Consider the following 17,009-nt stretch of genomic DNA (forward strand, 5'->3'; position numbering starts at 1 on the left):
GCAAGAAGGAGCCAGGTCAAAGTCCCCAGAGGGACGGGGTTCCTTGCGGCGGCGCTCGACACCACGAGGGCGGTGTCGTGATAGGGTGAAGGTGTCAAGGCGACTGACCGCCCTGGGTGCGGGAGGCAGGGGTGGGTGGACAGAGCACTTGGCATGGAATCCCATGGGGCAGGGGCTTTGACGGGAAGATTGAGGTGTGATCGGGATTGGGGTGGGCGGGACACAATCAACACATAGGCAAAGTCGGAATTAGGGTCATGCAGGGTCAAGAGTTTTTGGTTGTGTTCCCCTAGAGATGCCAAGAGATGCCCTGCTTGGCAACCTGCATGAACAAGCTGTAACCTAGCAACAGTGGGCGGGCGCCCGGCCAGGCCCCACCCCAGCACCCCTTGTTTGCATACGAAGCTTGCACCAGGCACAGCCCCTACCCTCAAGATTCCTGCATCTGAATCTTGACACTGGAAAGGCTTTTCTCCCAAAATCTCAATTTGCATATGTGACTTTTGCTGGACCAGGCTCCACCTCCGATCACTCAATTTGCATGTCACCGTGGAAATGGCGGTTTAGCATAGAAAGCTAGAGTAGTAACCACGTGTGAGACCCACGTTTTAAAATTAATTCTATATGTTTATGCCTTACGTATTTTTGATTAGTGAGAAACTTTATGCCTACTGCTTCCCTGATAGCGTACTAGCCTTTTAATGAAATTTAATTTCTTCATTTTTAATAATGAGAGTGTAATACCTGCCCACCATTTCAGAATAGTGGTTAGAAGAGTTAGAGAGAAATTACATATATTTGATATATAAACCTGATATATAATATATAACATAAAATATATTTTTAAAATATATAAAAATATAGTTGTGCTAAAATAAGAATTTACCAAGTAGTGGGGATAGTACTGCATGCAGTCCATGGCATTCTGTTATTTTTTTTTAATATTATGCAATAAAATCACCCTCTTTTGGAGCCCAGTTCTACGAATTTAGCACATGTATATATGTGTGTATCCACCACCACATTCAGGATATGGAACAGCTCCAGCAACCCAGGAAAGTCCCTGGTCTGCTGGCCCCATTTAAGTGCTTGAGTTTTGCTAAAATAACGTTTGTTACGTAGAGTCCTGGGTGGGGAGTTGGATGGTGAGCCAAGATTCAACAAAGACCACAAGGGAAAGTGAAATAGAGAAGTTTATTACTGTACTCACAGGTCCTGGATGAGGTACACAGCACACCTGGAGGGCCACACAGGCGGTCAAGGCAGGGTACAGGCAGAGGGCAAGCAGCAGGACATGCAGCTTATGCCTTTATTAGGGTCCATAGGTGATGTGTTTCTGAGGTTCCCTGGATAAGGCCAGACTGGCAATTCAAAACCATAAAAAGAGCAGGGTTTTCGTAAGCTCTGTTGGAGTCCTATCTAAGGGACCCACAAGGGGAAGGAGCTGGGAGGCGGAAGAGACTCTTTTATCACCAGGGGCTTTGGGGAACTCATATCAGTTACACTTTCTTGTGACTTAGCTGGCTGCCATCCAGGGCATGCCCTTGAGGTTAGGTTTCAGTGCACCCAAGGCCCCTGCAGGCCCCTTAGCCCCACAAAAAGAATGCAGAGGTTGCAATATTATGGAGTAGTTTAACTAAACTCTCAACAGTTGTCAAACTCTTTCTTCAGACCTAACCCTTGACAACCACTGCTCTGTTCTCCATCTCTAAAAAACTGCCTTTCCCATATGTCTTGCAAATGGATCCATAAAGTGTGTCAGCTATTGAGGTTGGCTCCTATCACTAAACATACTGCTTTCGAGGTTCATCTAGATTGTTATGTGTATCAATAGTTATGTTCTATTGTTGAGTAGTATTCCATTGTGTGCATGTACCACAGTTTGTTTACCCGTTGGCCTATTGTAGGACATTTTGGTTGTTTCCAGGTTTTGCAAATTTTTAATAAAGCTGATATGAACATTCATGGATAAGTTTTTGTATGAACTTAAATTTTCATTTCTCTCAGGTAAATACCCAGGAGCTGGACTGCTGGGTCATATGAAAAGGCTCCTCAGGTCTCTTCCCAATTAGCCTCATCCTCATCCCCTAGGGGCAACCACTGTTCTTATTTTTTTCACCACATATTGCTTTTGTCTGTTTTAGAACTTCAAATAATGGAATCATACATGTAAATACTTTCAATGAAGCCTCTTTTGAGATCCACTTATGTTGGCTGTGTGCATCAATGATTCATTCCTTTTTATCACCTAGTGTTATTTAGCTATATTGGTAAACTACACTTGATTTATACGTTCAACAGTTGATGGACATCTGGCCTGTTTTCAGTTCTTTATTATTATGAAAGAAGCTGCTATAAGCATCTGTGTTGATGTTACTGTGTACACTTATCTTTTCATTTTCCTTGGATAATTCCTAAAAGTGAAAGTGTTTGTGTAATAGGTTAGGTGTATATCTAGCTTTATGAAAAACTGATAAAGATACTAGAGGGGAAGATGGCGGAAGAGTAAGATGCGGAGATCACCTTCCTCCCCACAGATACACCAGAAATACATCTTCACGTGGAACAGCTCCGACAGAACACCTACTGAATGCTGGCAGAAGACCTCAGACCTCCCAAAAGGCAAGAAACCCCCCACGTACCTGGGTAGGGCAAAATAAAAAAGAATAAACAGAGACAAAAGAATAGGGACGGCACCTACACCACTGGGAGGGAGCCGTGGAGGAAAGGTTTCCACACACTAGAAGCCCCTTCGCAGGCGGAGGCTGCGGGTGGCGGGGAGGGAAGCTTCGGAGCCACGGAGGAGAGCGCAGCCACAGGGGTGCGGGGGGCAAAGCGGAGAGATTCCCGCACAGAGGATCGGTGCCGACCGGCACTCACCAGCCCGAGAGGCTTGTCTGCTCCCCCGCCGGGGCGGGCGGGTCTGGGAGTTGAGGCTCGGGCTTCAGAGGTGAGATTTAAGGACACAGTTTGGGAACAGATCTTGGTTTTGCATGTTTGCGGGGGGAGCGGGAATATGTGGAGTGTTGTCACTATGAGTTAAGTGTCCCAAAGTGGATGGGGCTTTTAGGGTATTCCTTTCTACTTCTATTTCAGCAGTGTGGAAGCAGTGGCTAAGGAAATGTACGGGAGGCCCATTTGAGGCAGATTCAGCCACCCTTCCTGTGCTCTCACTTGGCTGCCCGAAGGGTCTTTCCGAGCCCTAAAAGCCTAGTCCAGCTTGTTGCCAAAGTGGTAAGGGTGCGTGCTCCCTTGTGCTCTTGCTTTTGCTGGTACACTCTTGTCAGCCTGGGCTGCAGCTCTGGCCTCCTTCCTATTGTCCTTATGACAAGAATGCTTAGGAATTATGGACCGTGACTGGTGACAGCATTTGGGTTTGGGCGCAAGGAGAAGCCTCCTTAGACCTCTGGTCTAAACTCCTTGCTTTGAGGAGGTGGGGGGAGGGATTACCAGAGAGCCTGGTATTGGGTATGCAAGCATAACTATAGAAAACGCTAAAGATTTTTTTCCATTTGCCATTGGTTCATTTATGTATCTCCCTCAGAAACTTCATAGCACGGAGAGCTGGGCCAAGGCCAGATTTCAGTGATTTTGACAGAAATCTTGCTATATATCAACTTATGTTGACAGGACATGGTTAGTGTTCTTTTTAACTTGAAAACCAGAGGGAAAGATCTGCATCACTGAAATGTTCATTGACAATTCAAAATTAACATTCAAAATATTATGAAATATTGAAAATAGTGGCAGTGAAGCAGTGATCCTGAAAGGGTGCTTGGGCTCCCCTTTATAAGGGACTTCTATGATGAGAAATGTTGCTTATGAAAAAATATTTTGTATGTAAATGGTACAAAGATATTAAGTCATTTGAGAACCACTATACTGGAGGAAGACGACTAAGACTGAAATTTGTAAATTGGGCAAAAAGCTCTGGGATAGAAGGGTTCTGGTTAATGTGAACTGTCTAGGCATCTCTACTGCCATTAGACTAGACCACCAGTCCACAAACACTTTCTGTAAAGGAGGAGAGAGAAATATTTCAGTCTTTTCATACCACATAATCTTCCTTGTTTGTTTGTTTTTGAAACTTTAAACACGTAAAAACCATTCTTAACTCACAGTCCATATGCAAAAGCAGGTTGTATTCCAAGTCCATGGGCTCTAGCTTGTGTAGCCCTTCACTAGAACCTAGTAGTTAATAACTGTTCAAGGAATGACCCTCATGAGTGCAGTTAATAACTATTTTATCTTTGTCATTGAACAAGAAAGGTTGAAAATAAATGAACTAGTCATTTAACTCCAGATTCTAAGAAACAAGAAGATAAATGAAAGTGAATTTTAAACAAATTAATTAATTAGAAAACAACACCTTCAAATCTATGTTTGATTTTAAGACCAAGAGTTGATTCTTTTAAAATCCAATAGAATAGATAAACACCAACTCTGATAAAGGGGGAAAAAGAGAGATACATGTGTGCATGTAGGTAAAGATATATGGCATGGGAAGGGAGATAGAACTTTAATGTACACATTTACAGCAATTAACTAGGTAACAGAAAATGAGAATGCCAGTAATCAGGTAAGGAAAGATATATGGCATGGGAAGGGAGATAGAACTTTAATGTACACATTTACAGCAATTAACTATAGGTAACAGAAAATGAGAATGCCAGTAATCAGATAAGGTACGGAAAAGGTAGTTCAAGTATCTACCACTAAACGAGGCACAGTGGCTTTTCCATCCAATTTTCATTAAACAGATGATTACTACATTAATTAAACTATTCTAGAGCAATAGTTTAATGGAAAAAGATGGAAGCTTTTACACTGTTTTCAAGGTTAGTATAACTCTAATGCCAAAGCCTGATAAATACAGCCCCCCAAAGAGGTAAAACAACTTTATTGATTGGTACAGATAGAAAAATTCTAAACAAAATGTTAGCAAATTGGATCCAGCTAAACTTTAAATGACTGATACACTATGACTTAAGGGCAGTTTTCCCAGGAATGCAGCACTGCCTTGTGCTGGAGCCCCAGCTAGGACTGGCTTGTGAGAGCCAATTGTGGGTGTCTGCTCCCAACTCTGCATTCAATGACACTGTGTCAGCAGCTTGAAATCAGGTGTGATGGGAATATTTACATCATGGAAATCAGCAAACACTACAAATAAAGGCCTTTGTGCTGACTGCCCCCCACTTTGCCCCAGAGCTGGTTGTTAAACATTTGCCAGCCCACCATTGAGTGTGAGTATAATCTGACAATAGCAAAGAGAAGAAATGTGATCCTATCCAAGATGCTGAGAAAGCATTTGATGAAATTCTACAGCCATTCCAAATAAGGTAGGAGTAGCAAGAAACTTTAAATATAAAAATATTTGAAACTAACAGCATGTTAAACAGCAAAATATAGGATCCATTCCCATTAAAGTCAGAAGCAAGATCTGCTAATATTTAATAAACATATGCTAATATATCTATATCTATACATATATATCACACTGAAAACAAAAGAAGAGCAAAGAGCATTTTGGTCACCATCCAAGTCTACAAAGACTAATATCTGCTGCAGCCGCTGATGGACAGTGCACTTGGTGTTCAGAGGAAGAGATGAATGGGATAACAGGATGAGGCACTCTGTGCTTTAGACAGGAAATTAACGATGATAACAGGATGCTCTGTGCTTTGGACGAACAGGCCGTAAGGTAGTTAATATGCATTTCAGGAAGAATTTTAATGAACCCTGCTTCTTGCATCTTCCCATACATAGAAAAACACTATAATCGTGAACTTGAGGTATCTGTTCTTTGTGAATAGTAGTAATATTTTACCAAGATTTATGCTTGACTGCATGTATTCCTTAACAAAAAAATCATATGTAAACTAGCCTCCCCCCAGCCCCTTTGGAGCAGTTCCTCAGAGCTATCTGAGAGGCCGCCTCCCAGGCTATAGTCATCAGTAAGACCCTGAATAAAGCTTGATTCACAACTCTCACGTTGTGTATTTTTCTTTTAGTTGACAACACAATATATAATGTTTATGTGTTTGTGTCTGTGTCTGTGTGTGCGCGTATTAATCACAAAGGCATTTAGAGTGATCACTATTTCCTGTTTACCAGGTCCTGTCAGCATAATGTCATCCATGTAATGGACCAGTATGGTGTTCTGTGGGATGTCGAGATGTTTGGGGTCCCTAGGGTCTATATTATGATAAGGAACAAGGGAAGTGGCATTGCCTTGAGGCATGGACAGTAAAGTTAATACTTTTGTTCCCACTTCATAAATGCAAATCTATTCTGATTTTGGTTGTCAATGGAAATGAAGAAGAAAGCATTTTCCAGGTCTGTAGTTCCACATTAGGTACCTGAGGCTGTGTTCATGTGCTCCAGAGGAGATACTACACCTGGAATTGCAGGGTTTTTGTCATCACCACCTGATTAAATTTGTGATGATCTGTCATTTTTCCATGACTCGTCTGGCTTTTGTAGTGGCCAAACAAGGGCCCTAAGGAGACTAGCCACTGGCTTGGGAAGCAACTATTCAAGGTGTAGTCACTGAGAGACTTGTATGCAGAGCATGGATGACTGCTTCAGAGACTGGGGAAGGGTTGCCTCTTGAGGCAAAGGAGGTTCAGGGCAGTTTGGAGGTTTGCAGTTCTCAGCCTCATGCATGTCTGCCTACATGTACCCACCCCGGGACTTCCCTGGTGGTTTAGGGGTTAAGACTCCAGGCTTCCGCTACAGGAGGCACGGGTTGGATCCCTGGTCAGGGAGCTAACATCCTGCATGCTGTGCAGCACGGCCAATTAAAAACAAATGTACCCATCCCTGGTCTCAGAGTTCCATTCCTTTCCACCAGTGCCCTCACCTTAGCATAATAGGCCTGGTGGGACCGACCATTTAATTGTCACTGTGACTCTGTATTTCACATGCTCAGCTACTAGATTTGGTATCAAGTCCAAGTATCTGCCTATAACCACAGGACATGGAAGGCTCCTCCAGAGCTCCATGGATGCATCCTGATTCTCTATGTACGTTCATGGGTGTTCTTTGCATATATTCACAACTTTTAATTTCTTTTTTCCCTATGTATGCTGTAAAAGGAAGGGCCATAAAAAGAAGACAGGTCACTCTACAATCAGGTATGCTAAACTTGTTGCCATAGCAACTAAATGCCACTGTCAATTTAATCTCCCAATGTCTTCCTCACCATCTGTAGCTCATCCCATTGTATCACTCACTGGTGATAATCTGATAAATTGTGATGCCACCGCATGTCATAGGTTACTCAGCATCCAGTCTTCTCCCCAAGCAAGGAATTATACCTGTGTTCCTTGAATATATTAGCAACATAATCCTAGAATTCCATTTTGAAGGTCTGTTTCCTGGGGCTACTTTTGGCAGCAATTACTGTACGAGGCAGGGTTCCAGCAAGAAACACGGAACACTAAAATTCGTATAATTTGAGGAAAGGTTAATAAAGGTACTAGTTAAGGAGGCGGGGGCAGGGTGCTGCCATCCCTAGGCCTGGAAGGCTGAGAAGAAGATTAGGTAGACAAAATGAGCAGAAATTCTGTGCATTCCTCCCATTGAGAAGTGGGGTCTAGGTCCCTTCCCCTTGAACGTGGGTGGATGTGTGACCTGCTTATAACCAACAGAATGTATTGCAAGTGATACTACATGACTTAAAAGACTAAATTAGAAAAGGTGACGTCATCTCCACCTTGCTAGTTGGGCCAGTCATGCTGGGAGAAGCTACTTCAGTCAACAGCCCCAGAGGTCGCTCAACACCAACCACCAGACATACAAGTAGAGATGCTTCCAAATGATTCCAGCCCCTAGCTGTCACATCTTCCCAGCTGAGGCCCCAGATACTATGGAGCAGAGAGACAGGCCATCCCTGCTGTGCCCTGTCCAAAGTCCTGACCCACAGAATCCGAGAACAAAACGAAATGGGCTTTTCTTATGACGCTAAGTTTTGGGGTCATCGGCAACTCAGCGATAGTAACTGGGACATGTAGAGAAAACCACTTTGAGGAGAGCAGTGGCCTTCAGTGGAGAGTTACAGCCAAGGGAAGAAATACCCTGATATTCCACACATGCCAGGCTCACAGAAGAAGAGGCGCGGTAGCGAAGCAGGAAAACGGATCTGAAGGGGCAAACAGAAGTCATCTTGCATGGGGCCATTTTAGGATTTGAACCTTATTCTGAAGACAAGAGGGAGACATTGAAAGGCTTAGGCAGGGGACTGATAGTATGATCCCCAAAATGATGTGCAGCTTTTATTAGAGAAGAGACTAGAAACAGAAGAAGACTAGTTAGGAATGTAACATAATACGTCAAGTGTGAGGTGATGGGGCCTCGGGCTGTAGTAACAACTGTATAAATGAAACAGAAGAGATGGGAGAGGTGTTACCAAGGAAGAGTTGGCTGGATGTGTGGCTGTTCATCAGGGGGTACAAGAATGAGGGAAAAGTAGATGATGAAGCTACGGTTTTGAGCCCGCTTGCCCTTTTGTCACTTCAAACCTAGAATATCCATAAGCAAACTGACAATCTTACCAATCTACCCAGTCAGGAATCACATGTTTCTCTCAATAGAGCACCTGTTCATTTCTATTACCTATGAGATCCTTGATGCTACCACTTTTTTGTCCATATGTCCATAATCACTCCTATTGCCCATGAGTGGAAAATTCTTTTTTGGGGGTTAAATTTGTAGAAGCTATGACTGTTTGTTCCATACCTGAAATCTGTCAAAAGCTCTTTAAAAGATTCATGCATTCTCTTAAAAGGACTAATTACATACCATTAAGGTCCCAGTGGAATTCCCTCGATAACTCCGCCACTGCTTTCCATCAAGGCTATACATGATGATAAATTGAGAGATGTAGAGGCTGGACAACTTCTGACGGGCGCCCTGGGTCATGATGCTGTGAATAATCATTGGTGCCAACAGATCCACCTGCAGATGAAAACGACCCTTTATTTTAAATGTATGAACCACCTTCTGAAACCATCTACCAGCTTAAGAAGAATCTACATGGATACAGATACACCCAGTATTGCCTTGGAGGTGCAGGTGAAGCAGAGACCAATGCTGAAATGTGGATGCATGTGAAGCTGTGGAATAAATGATGGGAACGTGTAGGAAATGTGCTCATTGAGTTCCCAGACTACTTCCTGACAAAGGAAATCACTTCCACATCATTGAGCTCCAATTTCCTCTGCACACATCCTTTATGCTGCACAAATTTAGTGCGGCTTCTTCTCTGTTTCCATTTCACTTTATATATTATTTCATTAGAGTAAATCATTGCACCACATTGTAAAGTTTTCATGCTTTTTGCCTTCCTTGTTAGACTGAGATCCTTAATGCAGTGAACCTGTCTGAGTCACCTAACCTCTCTACGTCTCAATCTCTTTATCTGTAAAGTGGAGGGAATGATGGCATTTATGGCAAAAGGTTACCAGAGGATTAAAGAGTTAGTACATTACATGTGCTGAGCTCACTGCTGGCACATACGGAACAGTTACTACCTGTTAGCTTTTATATTCTCTCTAGCTCCAGCACCTAACGTAGCATCTGACGTAATACTGATGCTTAGCACATGTTTTGGAATGAATGAGTGAATAACAGTGGGTCTTAAAGAGGCGGGCATGGGTCATGCAAGCATTACAAGGCAGTAGCTATTACAGGAATGTTGACATCTGTTACTGCCCTAACAAGCCAGTCAAACTTAACTTCTCCCAGATGCCTGGCACACTCAGATTGGACTGGTCATGACTCTTGTGCTTAATGACTATCTTTTTCAGTTGACTGTAAGCTCCATCTATACATACACTCATTCATTCAAAGAATATATTTTTAGCATTTGTTATGTGCCAAGCACTGTTCTAGGTACTGGGAATAGAGTCGTGAACAATTAAAAAAAAAAAGAGTCCTAACACACCATTGTAAAGCAATTATACCCAAATAAAGATGTTAAAAAAAAAAGAGTCCTGCCCTCATGGAACTTAAATTTGAGTTGGGGAAACAGACTATATATTATATATATGTTTTATTTGTTTACAGCTACACAAAGAAACAGTACAGTTCAACATAAGTCATGGTTTTGTACCCGGTACTTTCAGTTGCTTATGCCACTTATTGGCTGTGTGACATGGGACAAGTTATTTAACTTTTCTGTGCTTCACCTTCCTTATCTGAAATGAAGATTGTTGTGGTAGGGATTTAGTCGCTTGATTTGTTTTCAGTACATAGTAAGGAAGCCCTGTACACTTTAATATTTTGATCATGATTTTGATAAAGTATAAAAAAGTTTACTGATCAAGTCAGTAAACTGTGTGAAGCTGGGAAGACTAGAGAATACTTTGGGAGACAGAGCTTGGCAAGCTGGAACAATGGCCAAATCTAAGAAGTGGAAATTTGATAGGCTGTATCACTCAGGGTTCTTTGGCTATGCTTGGAAAAGGTGCTCTGTTTACTAGTCTCATCAGACTGTATCCAGTGAGGCAGACAGATTTCCCCAAATAGAAATGAGGATGCTGTTACAAAAAGGAAATACATAGAACAGATGCAGGGCAGCCAAATAGATTAAAATGTCCACTATGCGGTGATACATATAAAGTTGAAAGTGATAACCACAGAAATACAAGGTGGGAACATCTGGTTTGGCAGCTTCACAAACAAAAAAAAATGCTTAGGAATTAGCGGTCAGCTCAAATTGAGTCATAATTGGCAGTGCCTACAAAACAAAAAAAAATGAGCTGATGTGGCATTAACAGATGTACTCTTTGTGTCTGCTTGCTGGTAAGCTAGCTCATCTTTCCCTGATCCCTATTTATTATTTTATTTTATTTTTTAAAATTAATTAATTTATTTATCTTTGGCTGGTCTTCGTTCCTGCGCGCGGGCTTTCTCTAGTTGCAGCGAGCGGGGGCTACTCTTCGTTGCGGTGCGCAGGCTTCTCACTGCGGTGGGTTCTTGTTGCGGAGCACGGGCTCTAGGCGCGTGGGCTTCAGTAGTTGTGGCACGTGAGCTCATTAGGTGTGGCTCGCAGGCTCTAGAACGCAGGCTCAGTAGTTGTGGCACACTGGCTTAGCTGCTCCGCGGCATGTGGGATCTTCCCGGACCAGGGCTCAAACCTGTGTCCCCTTCATTGGCAGGCGGATGCTTAACCACTGCGCCACCAGGGAAGTCCCCTACTTATCTTTTTAACCTCAGGGAAAATAGGAGAGCAGATGCAATCTTGCAAAGGAGTAAAGTATGTAGGGGAATTTCCTCAGCTGACTGAGAAAAAGATGAAAGCTAACGGGCTAGAAGAGGATGCAGGTGGGGGAAGTAGGTGGTAAAACGTGTGTAAATTAGTCCTGACTGATCACATGTTGATGTGAAAATATTTTTGGATATTTCGGGTTAAAGAAAATGTAGTATTATTATCGTTATTTTTTTGGCTGTGCTGTGTAGCTTGTAGGATCTTAGTTCCCCAACCAGGGATTGAACCCAGGCCCTCAGCACTGAAAGCACAGAGTCCTAACCACTGGACCACCAGGGAATTCCCAAGAAAATGTATTATTAAAATGATTTTCATTTTAATGAAAATCATTAAAATTTTAATGATGTTCCTTTTTTTAATGCAGCTACTAGAAAATGTAAAATTACACGTGTGGTTTGCATTTGTGGGTCACGTTACATTTCTATTGGACAGCACTGCTCCAGAGGAAATGGGGAAGTGAGAAAATATGAAAGACTGGGTCATTTAAAAAGAAATTGAGTTAATCTAGGACACTTTCAGTTATGGCTCCAAGTTGGTTTATCAGATTGGACTACAGTAGGTGTTTCTTACTACTGGGTGGTGTAGAAATTGTGAAGAAGAAAGATTCAGTTTTAGAAAATGAAGAAGCCACATTTTCTTGGCTTGTGGGATGGGGGATTGAGCCATTTTTTTTGTATTAAAATGAAGGGACTGGAGGACTCAAGGACATCTAGGCAGTTGAAGGCATCTAAAGATAGAATACAGTCTTGGGAGGTGGTAAGTTCAATGTTATAGAAAATATTCAGAGATTCTAATCGCAACAGAAAGATTAAAAACACAGTGTACTCAATTCTATTCCTGAGTCTTTCATTCCTGACTCTTTTGGTACAAATCATAAGCCACTCTATTCTTCAGTTCTTTCCTCGTCTATTACATGGAGTTTGATGAAAATGACTTTGGTATAAAGGAGATATAAAACTATAAAACGCTTTGAGCTTGCAAGAGGAATGTGTGATGTGATGGAATGCGATGCATTTTCTAACCTTGATCCAGGAAAAGGGGTCCTTGGTGCTCCAGGCATTGATTGATCCAGAATAATGAAGTCTGGCCAGCTTTGGGGCCCACTGTCCTTTGCCCAAGAAAGGGGAGAGAGATTAGATTCAGCTGGGTTGGTCCTAGTCACTTAGGAATAAAATTACTCTCTTGAGAAAGGTTAATGCTAGCTGTGGAGACGTTAAAGGCATAAAGCATATTAGTATCAATGACTACCAATGTGGCCTGCGGGCTATAGATTGAGAACTCTCATCAATGACTACTACCAGGCCTGTCCTTGTTGTCCATTGTATCTTCTAAAATTTAATAATTTTGTTGATTGTTAGTACCTCTAGTTAGCTAATACTGGAATGTGTTACCATCACTATCAAATAATATTATTATTTCTTTATTACCTAATGTATGCTCACTAGAGAAAAATTAGAAAATAAAATATAAAACGTAAGTAAAAATAAAAATAAAAGAAGTAAAAAACACCATACTTCCACCCAGAGAAAAATAACACTATTTTAGTATATAACTTTCAAGCCTCTTTTTCTTTTTTCTTTTTTTTTTTTTTTTTGCGGTACGTGGGCCTCTCACTGTTGCGGCCTCTCCCGTTGCGGAGCACAGGCTCCGGACACGCAGGCTCAGCGGCCATGGCTCACGGGCCCAGCCGCTCTGCAGCATGTGGGATCCTCCCGGACGGGGGCACGAACTCGTGTCCCCTGCATCGGCAGGTGGACTCTCAGCCACTGCGCCACCAGGGGAGCCCTCTTTTTCTTTTTTTTTTTTCAAAGTGGCCTACAATTTGGTAATTCCTCCAGCAATTTGTTTGTTTGTTTTTCAAGCCTCTTTTTCGAATGCAATTTTTTCCCTCTAAAACAGAGTTTGGCCAACTTTTTTCTGTAAATAATTTAACCTTTGCAGATCATCTGGTCTTGTTGCAATTACTTAAATGCTGTTGTAGAGCAAAAGCGGCCACAGATGATTGTAAATGAAAGGGTGTGGCTTCTTTATGGACAGTGAAATTAGAATTTCATATAATTTTCACATGTCATGAAATACTATTCTTCTTTCGTTTTTTTCCCCCAATAATTTAAGAATAGAAAAGTGATTCTTAGCTTGAAGGCCATACAAAATCAAGTGATGGGCTGGATGTGGCCTGCGGGCTGTAGTTTGAGAACTCTCTCTAGATCCAGTTCAAGCTTTCTATCACTGCTCACAGAAAAATGTAGCTTCTTGCTACAGTGAAGAGAATGGACTCAAGGGAAGCCATATGGAAGGCAGGCAGGACATTTAAGGAGGCAGTGGCATTACTCAGGTGAGAAGTGATGATGGCCTGAATTAAGATGCTCACACTGGGAAATGGAGAAGAGAAAATAGATTTGAAAGGCACCTATGGAGATGGATTGGTTATCTGAATCTTTCCAATAGAAATAAAAAAGATATAATCAGCCCAGTGCTTTAAGAGAAAGGAATAGTATTTACCATATTGTCCTGAAGCTGTAATCTGAAAATCTCTAATGCGTCCAGAAGCCATTCCCAGTGGAGTCTGACATTCTGAAATCACATGAAGGGAGCACAATAGTTAGAAGTGCAGAAAGTATAGCTGCACAAATGCAAGTCAATGAGGACACCAACAAATGCTCACACTTTTTAGTGTTTACTATGTGCCAAGAGCTGTACTAAATATTCTTCTGCACTATATCATTTAATTCACTCCAACAGGCAGGCGCTACCGCTACTCACATTGTACAGCCGAGGAAACTAGGTCCACACGTAAGTAGACCAGCGGTTCTCCTACTTGTTTAGGGTGAAGACTCAAATTCTTCCAAATGATATTTGTAACTTATCTTTGGTAACTGAACCAAAACTAAGCTTCAAAATTTGCTCTTGGAGCTTCAGGGTCGAAGTGTTCAAAGCTCCAAGCATAGCTGCCCTCCTCTGAGGACTCTGATGATTTCTACCAGCAATATTAAGTTTAGATTTGGAAATGACTGAGAGCTGGTATTCATTTCCTGACAAAAGCAACCGCCCTAGGAAGGGGGAAAGAGGTACAGAGGTAGGTGCCACTCACTCTTGTTGTACACCAGGAAGAGAGTGCTCATCCCAGCTTGCAGGTGTTCGCCAATAAGACATTCTATCCGCCAAATTCCAACTTTGGATGGTAGCATTTCCACTGTCTCAAAAACACCTTATCAAAACCAAAAGGAACAAAAATTATTTCTTTTCACACAAATGGGCTTAAGATACACTGGCTTATGCAGAATATCAAAGGAGATCTACCCAAGTCAGTTGCACCATTCTTGGACCCCTCAAACCCAGAGTGCTTGGCATGTGACCCCGACAGGTGGAGGCCCTGGAAATTGAGTGCTGACCCCAGGAAATGGGAGAGACTGGGTGACGGGATGCTTTGGTGGTGGAGACAGGAGAAAGACTGGCCTGCACTCAGTGCTTTTCGAAGCCAGAGGTGTATTTCTCATTGACGAGATGTGGGCTCCCTGCCTTGAGGGGTAAAGTAACTCCAGGAGCAAGAAGCTAGAGGGTGAATGATGAGGGGCTGAGGAATCAGTCACAGTGACCACCCAGAATAAAGGTGGAAACAACCAGGTCAAGGGGATTTCATGAGGGACGGTCCCAAAAGGGAGTCTCTGAAGAGCCCCTGAAAGTACCCCACCAAAAAAAGAGTCAGATTGAAATATCTGCCTGGTGCAGACAGTGGTGCCATCCCTCACCTCTACCCTTGCCACGCTGCGGTTCAGATCAGCAACCAGCCAGGAGTGGAGGGGGAAGCATAAGGTAGAGAAACAGAAAACTCAACCAACTTGGAGGAGGAGATACTGAACTTAAATCAAGTTCAGAATTTTGATTAATATCCTGGAGTAGACATTGTAATTTGTGACCTGAACTACATTTGTGATGTAAAGTGACTGCAGGACTGTTTATTACTTAAGAGTGAGCAGAGTATGGTAGGAGGAGCTTCTCCCTTTTCTTCTGAGCCGTGTTGCTGACAGGGTCTTGGTGCTCCCGCTGGGTGTCAGGCCTGAGCCTCTGAAGTAGGAGAGACGAGTTCAGGACATTGGACCACCAGAGACCTCCCGGGCCCATGTAATATCATATGGCAAGAGCTCTCCCAGAGATCTCCATCTCAACGCTAAGACCCAGCTCCACTCAATGACAAGCAAGCTCCAGTGCTGGATGCCCCACGCCAAACAACTAGCGAGACAGGAACACAACCCCACACATTACACCTAAATCAATTAGAAAAAGAAGAACAAAAAACCCCAACATTAGCAGAAGGGAAGAAACCATAAAGATCATATCAGAAATAAATGAAAAGGAAATGAAGGAAACTATAGCAAAGATCAATAAAACTAAAAGCTGGTTCTTTGAGAAGATAAACAAATATTGATAAACCATTAGCCAGACTCATCAAGAAAAAAAGGGAGAAGACTCAATCAATAGAATTAGAAATGAAAAAGGAGAAGTAACAACTGACACTGCAGAAAACCCAGCTCCACTCAATGACAAGCAAGCTCCAGTGCTGGATGCCCCACGCCAAACAACTAGCGAGACAGGAACACAACCCCACACATTACACCTAAATCAATTAGAAAAAGAAGAACAAAAAACCCCAACATTAGCAGAAGGGAAGAAACCATAAAGATCATATCAGAAATAAATGAAAAGGAAATGAAGGAAACTATAGCAAAGATCAATAAAACTAAAAGCTGGTTCTTTGAGAAGATAAACAAATATTGATAAACCATTAGCCAGACTCATCAAGAAAAAAAGGGAGAAGACTCAATCAATAGAATTAGAAATGAAAAAGGAGAAGTAACAACTGACACTGCAGAAATACAAAGGATCATGAGAAACTACTACAAGCAACTCTATGCCAATAAAATGGACAACCTGGAAGAAATGGACAAATTCTTAGAAATGCACAACCTTCCGAGACTGAACCAGGAAGAAATAGAAAATATAAACAAACCAATCACAAGCACTGAAATTGAAACTGTGATTAAAAATCTTCCAACAAACAAATGCCCGGAACCAGATGGGTTCACAGGCGAATTCTATCAAACATTTAGAAAAGAGCTAACACCTATCCTTCTCAAACTCTTCCAAAATATACCAGAGTGAGGAACACTCCCAAACTAATTCTACGAGGCCACCATCACCCTGATACCAAAACCAGCCAAGGATGTCACAAAGAAAGAAAACTACAGGCCAATATCACTGATGAACATAGATGAAAAAATCCTCAAAAAAATACTAGCAAACAGAATCCAACAGCACATTAAAAGGATCATACACCATGATTAAGGGGGGTTTATTCCAGGAATGCAAGGATTCTTCAATATACGCAAATCAATCAACGTGATAATCCATATTGACAAATTGAAGGATAAAAACCATATGATCGTCTCAATAGATGCAGAAAAAGCTTTTGACAAAATTCAACACCAATTTATGATAAAAATGCTCCAGAAAGTAGGCATAGAGGGAACTTACCTCAATCATATGTGGGCCATATATGGCAATATATGGCCATATATAACAAACCCACAGCCAACATCATTTTTAATGGTGAAAATTTGAAACCATTTCCACTAAGATCAAGAACAAGACAAGGCTGCCCACTCTCACCACTATTATTCAACATAGTTTTGGAAGTTTTAGCCACGGCAATCAGAGAAGAAAAGGAAATAAAAGGAAT

General features: G+C 42.0%; 1 protein-coding gene across 1 annotated transcript in view; it reads right to left on the reverse strand.

Moving 5' to 3' along the window:
- Positions 1 to 2,294: 2,294 nt before the first annotated feature.
- Positions 2,295 to 17,009, reverse strand: part of LOC112406060 (coagulation factor VIII-like) — a 92,947-nt gene continuing 78,232 nt past the window's right edge. Inside the window, exons 19-23 of the mRNA XM_024754707.1 lie at positions 14,364 to 14,480; positions 13,775 to 13,846; positions 12,295 to 12,380; positions 8,803 to 8,958; positions 2,295 to 2,414 (exon numbers count right to left, since the gene is read on the reverse strand). Coding sequence (XP_024610475.1) covers positions 2,295 to 2,414; positions 8,803 to 8,958; positions 12,295 to 12,380; positions 13,775 to 13,846; positions 14,364 to 14,480 — 551 coding nt within the window. The remainder of the gene's footprint in view (positions 2,415 to 8,802; positions 8,959 to 12,294; positions 12,381 to 13,774; positions 13,847 to 14,363; positions 14,481 to 17,009) is intronic.

The sequence above is a fragment of the Neophocaena asiaeorientalis genome, unplaced genomic scaffold (genome assembly GCF_003031525.2).
Source record: "Neophocaena asiaeorientalis asiaeorientalis breed wild unplaced genomic scaffold, Neophocaena_asiaeorientalis_V1.1 scaffold918, whole genome shotgun sequence".
Lineage (NCBI taxonomy): Eukaryota > Metazoa > Chordata > Mammalia > Artiodactyla > Phocoenidae > Neophocaena > Neophocaena asiaeorientalis.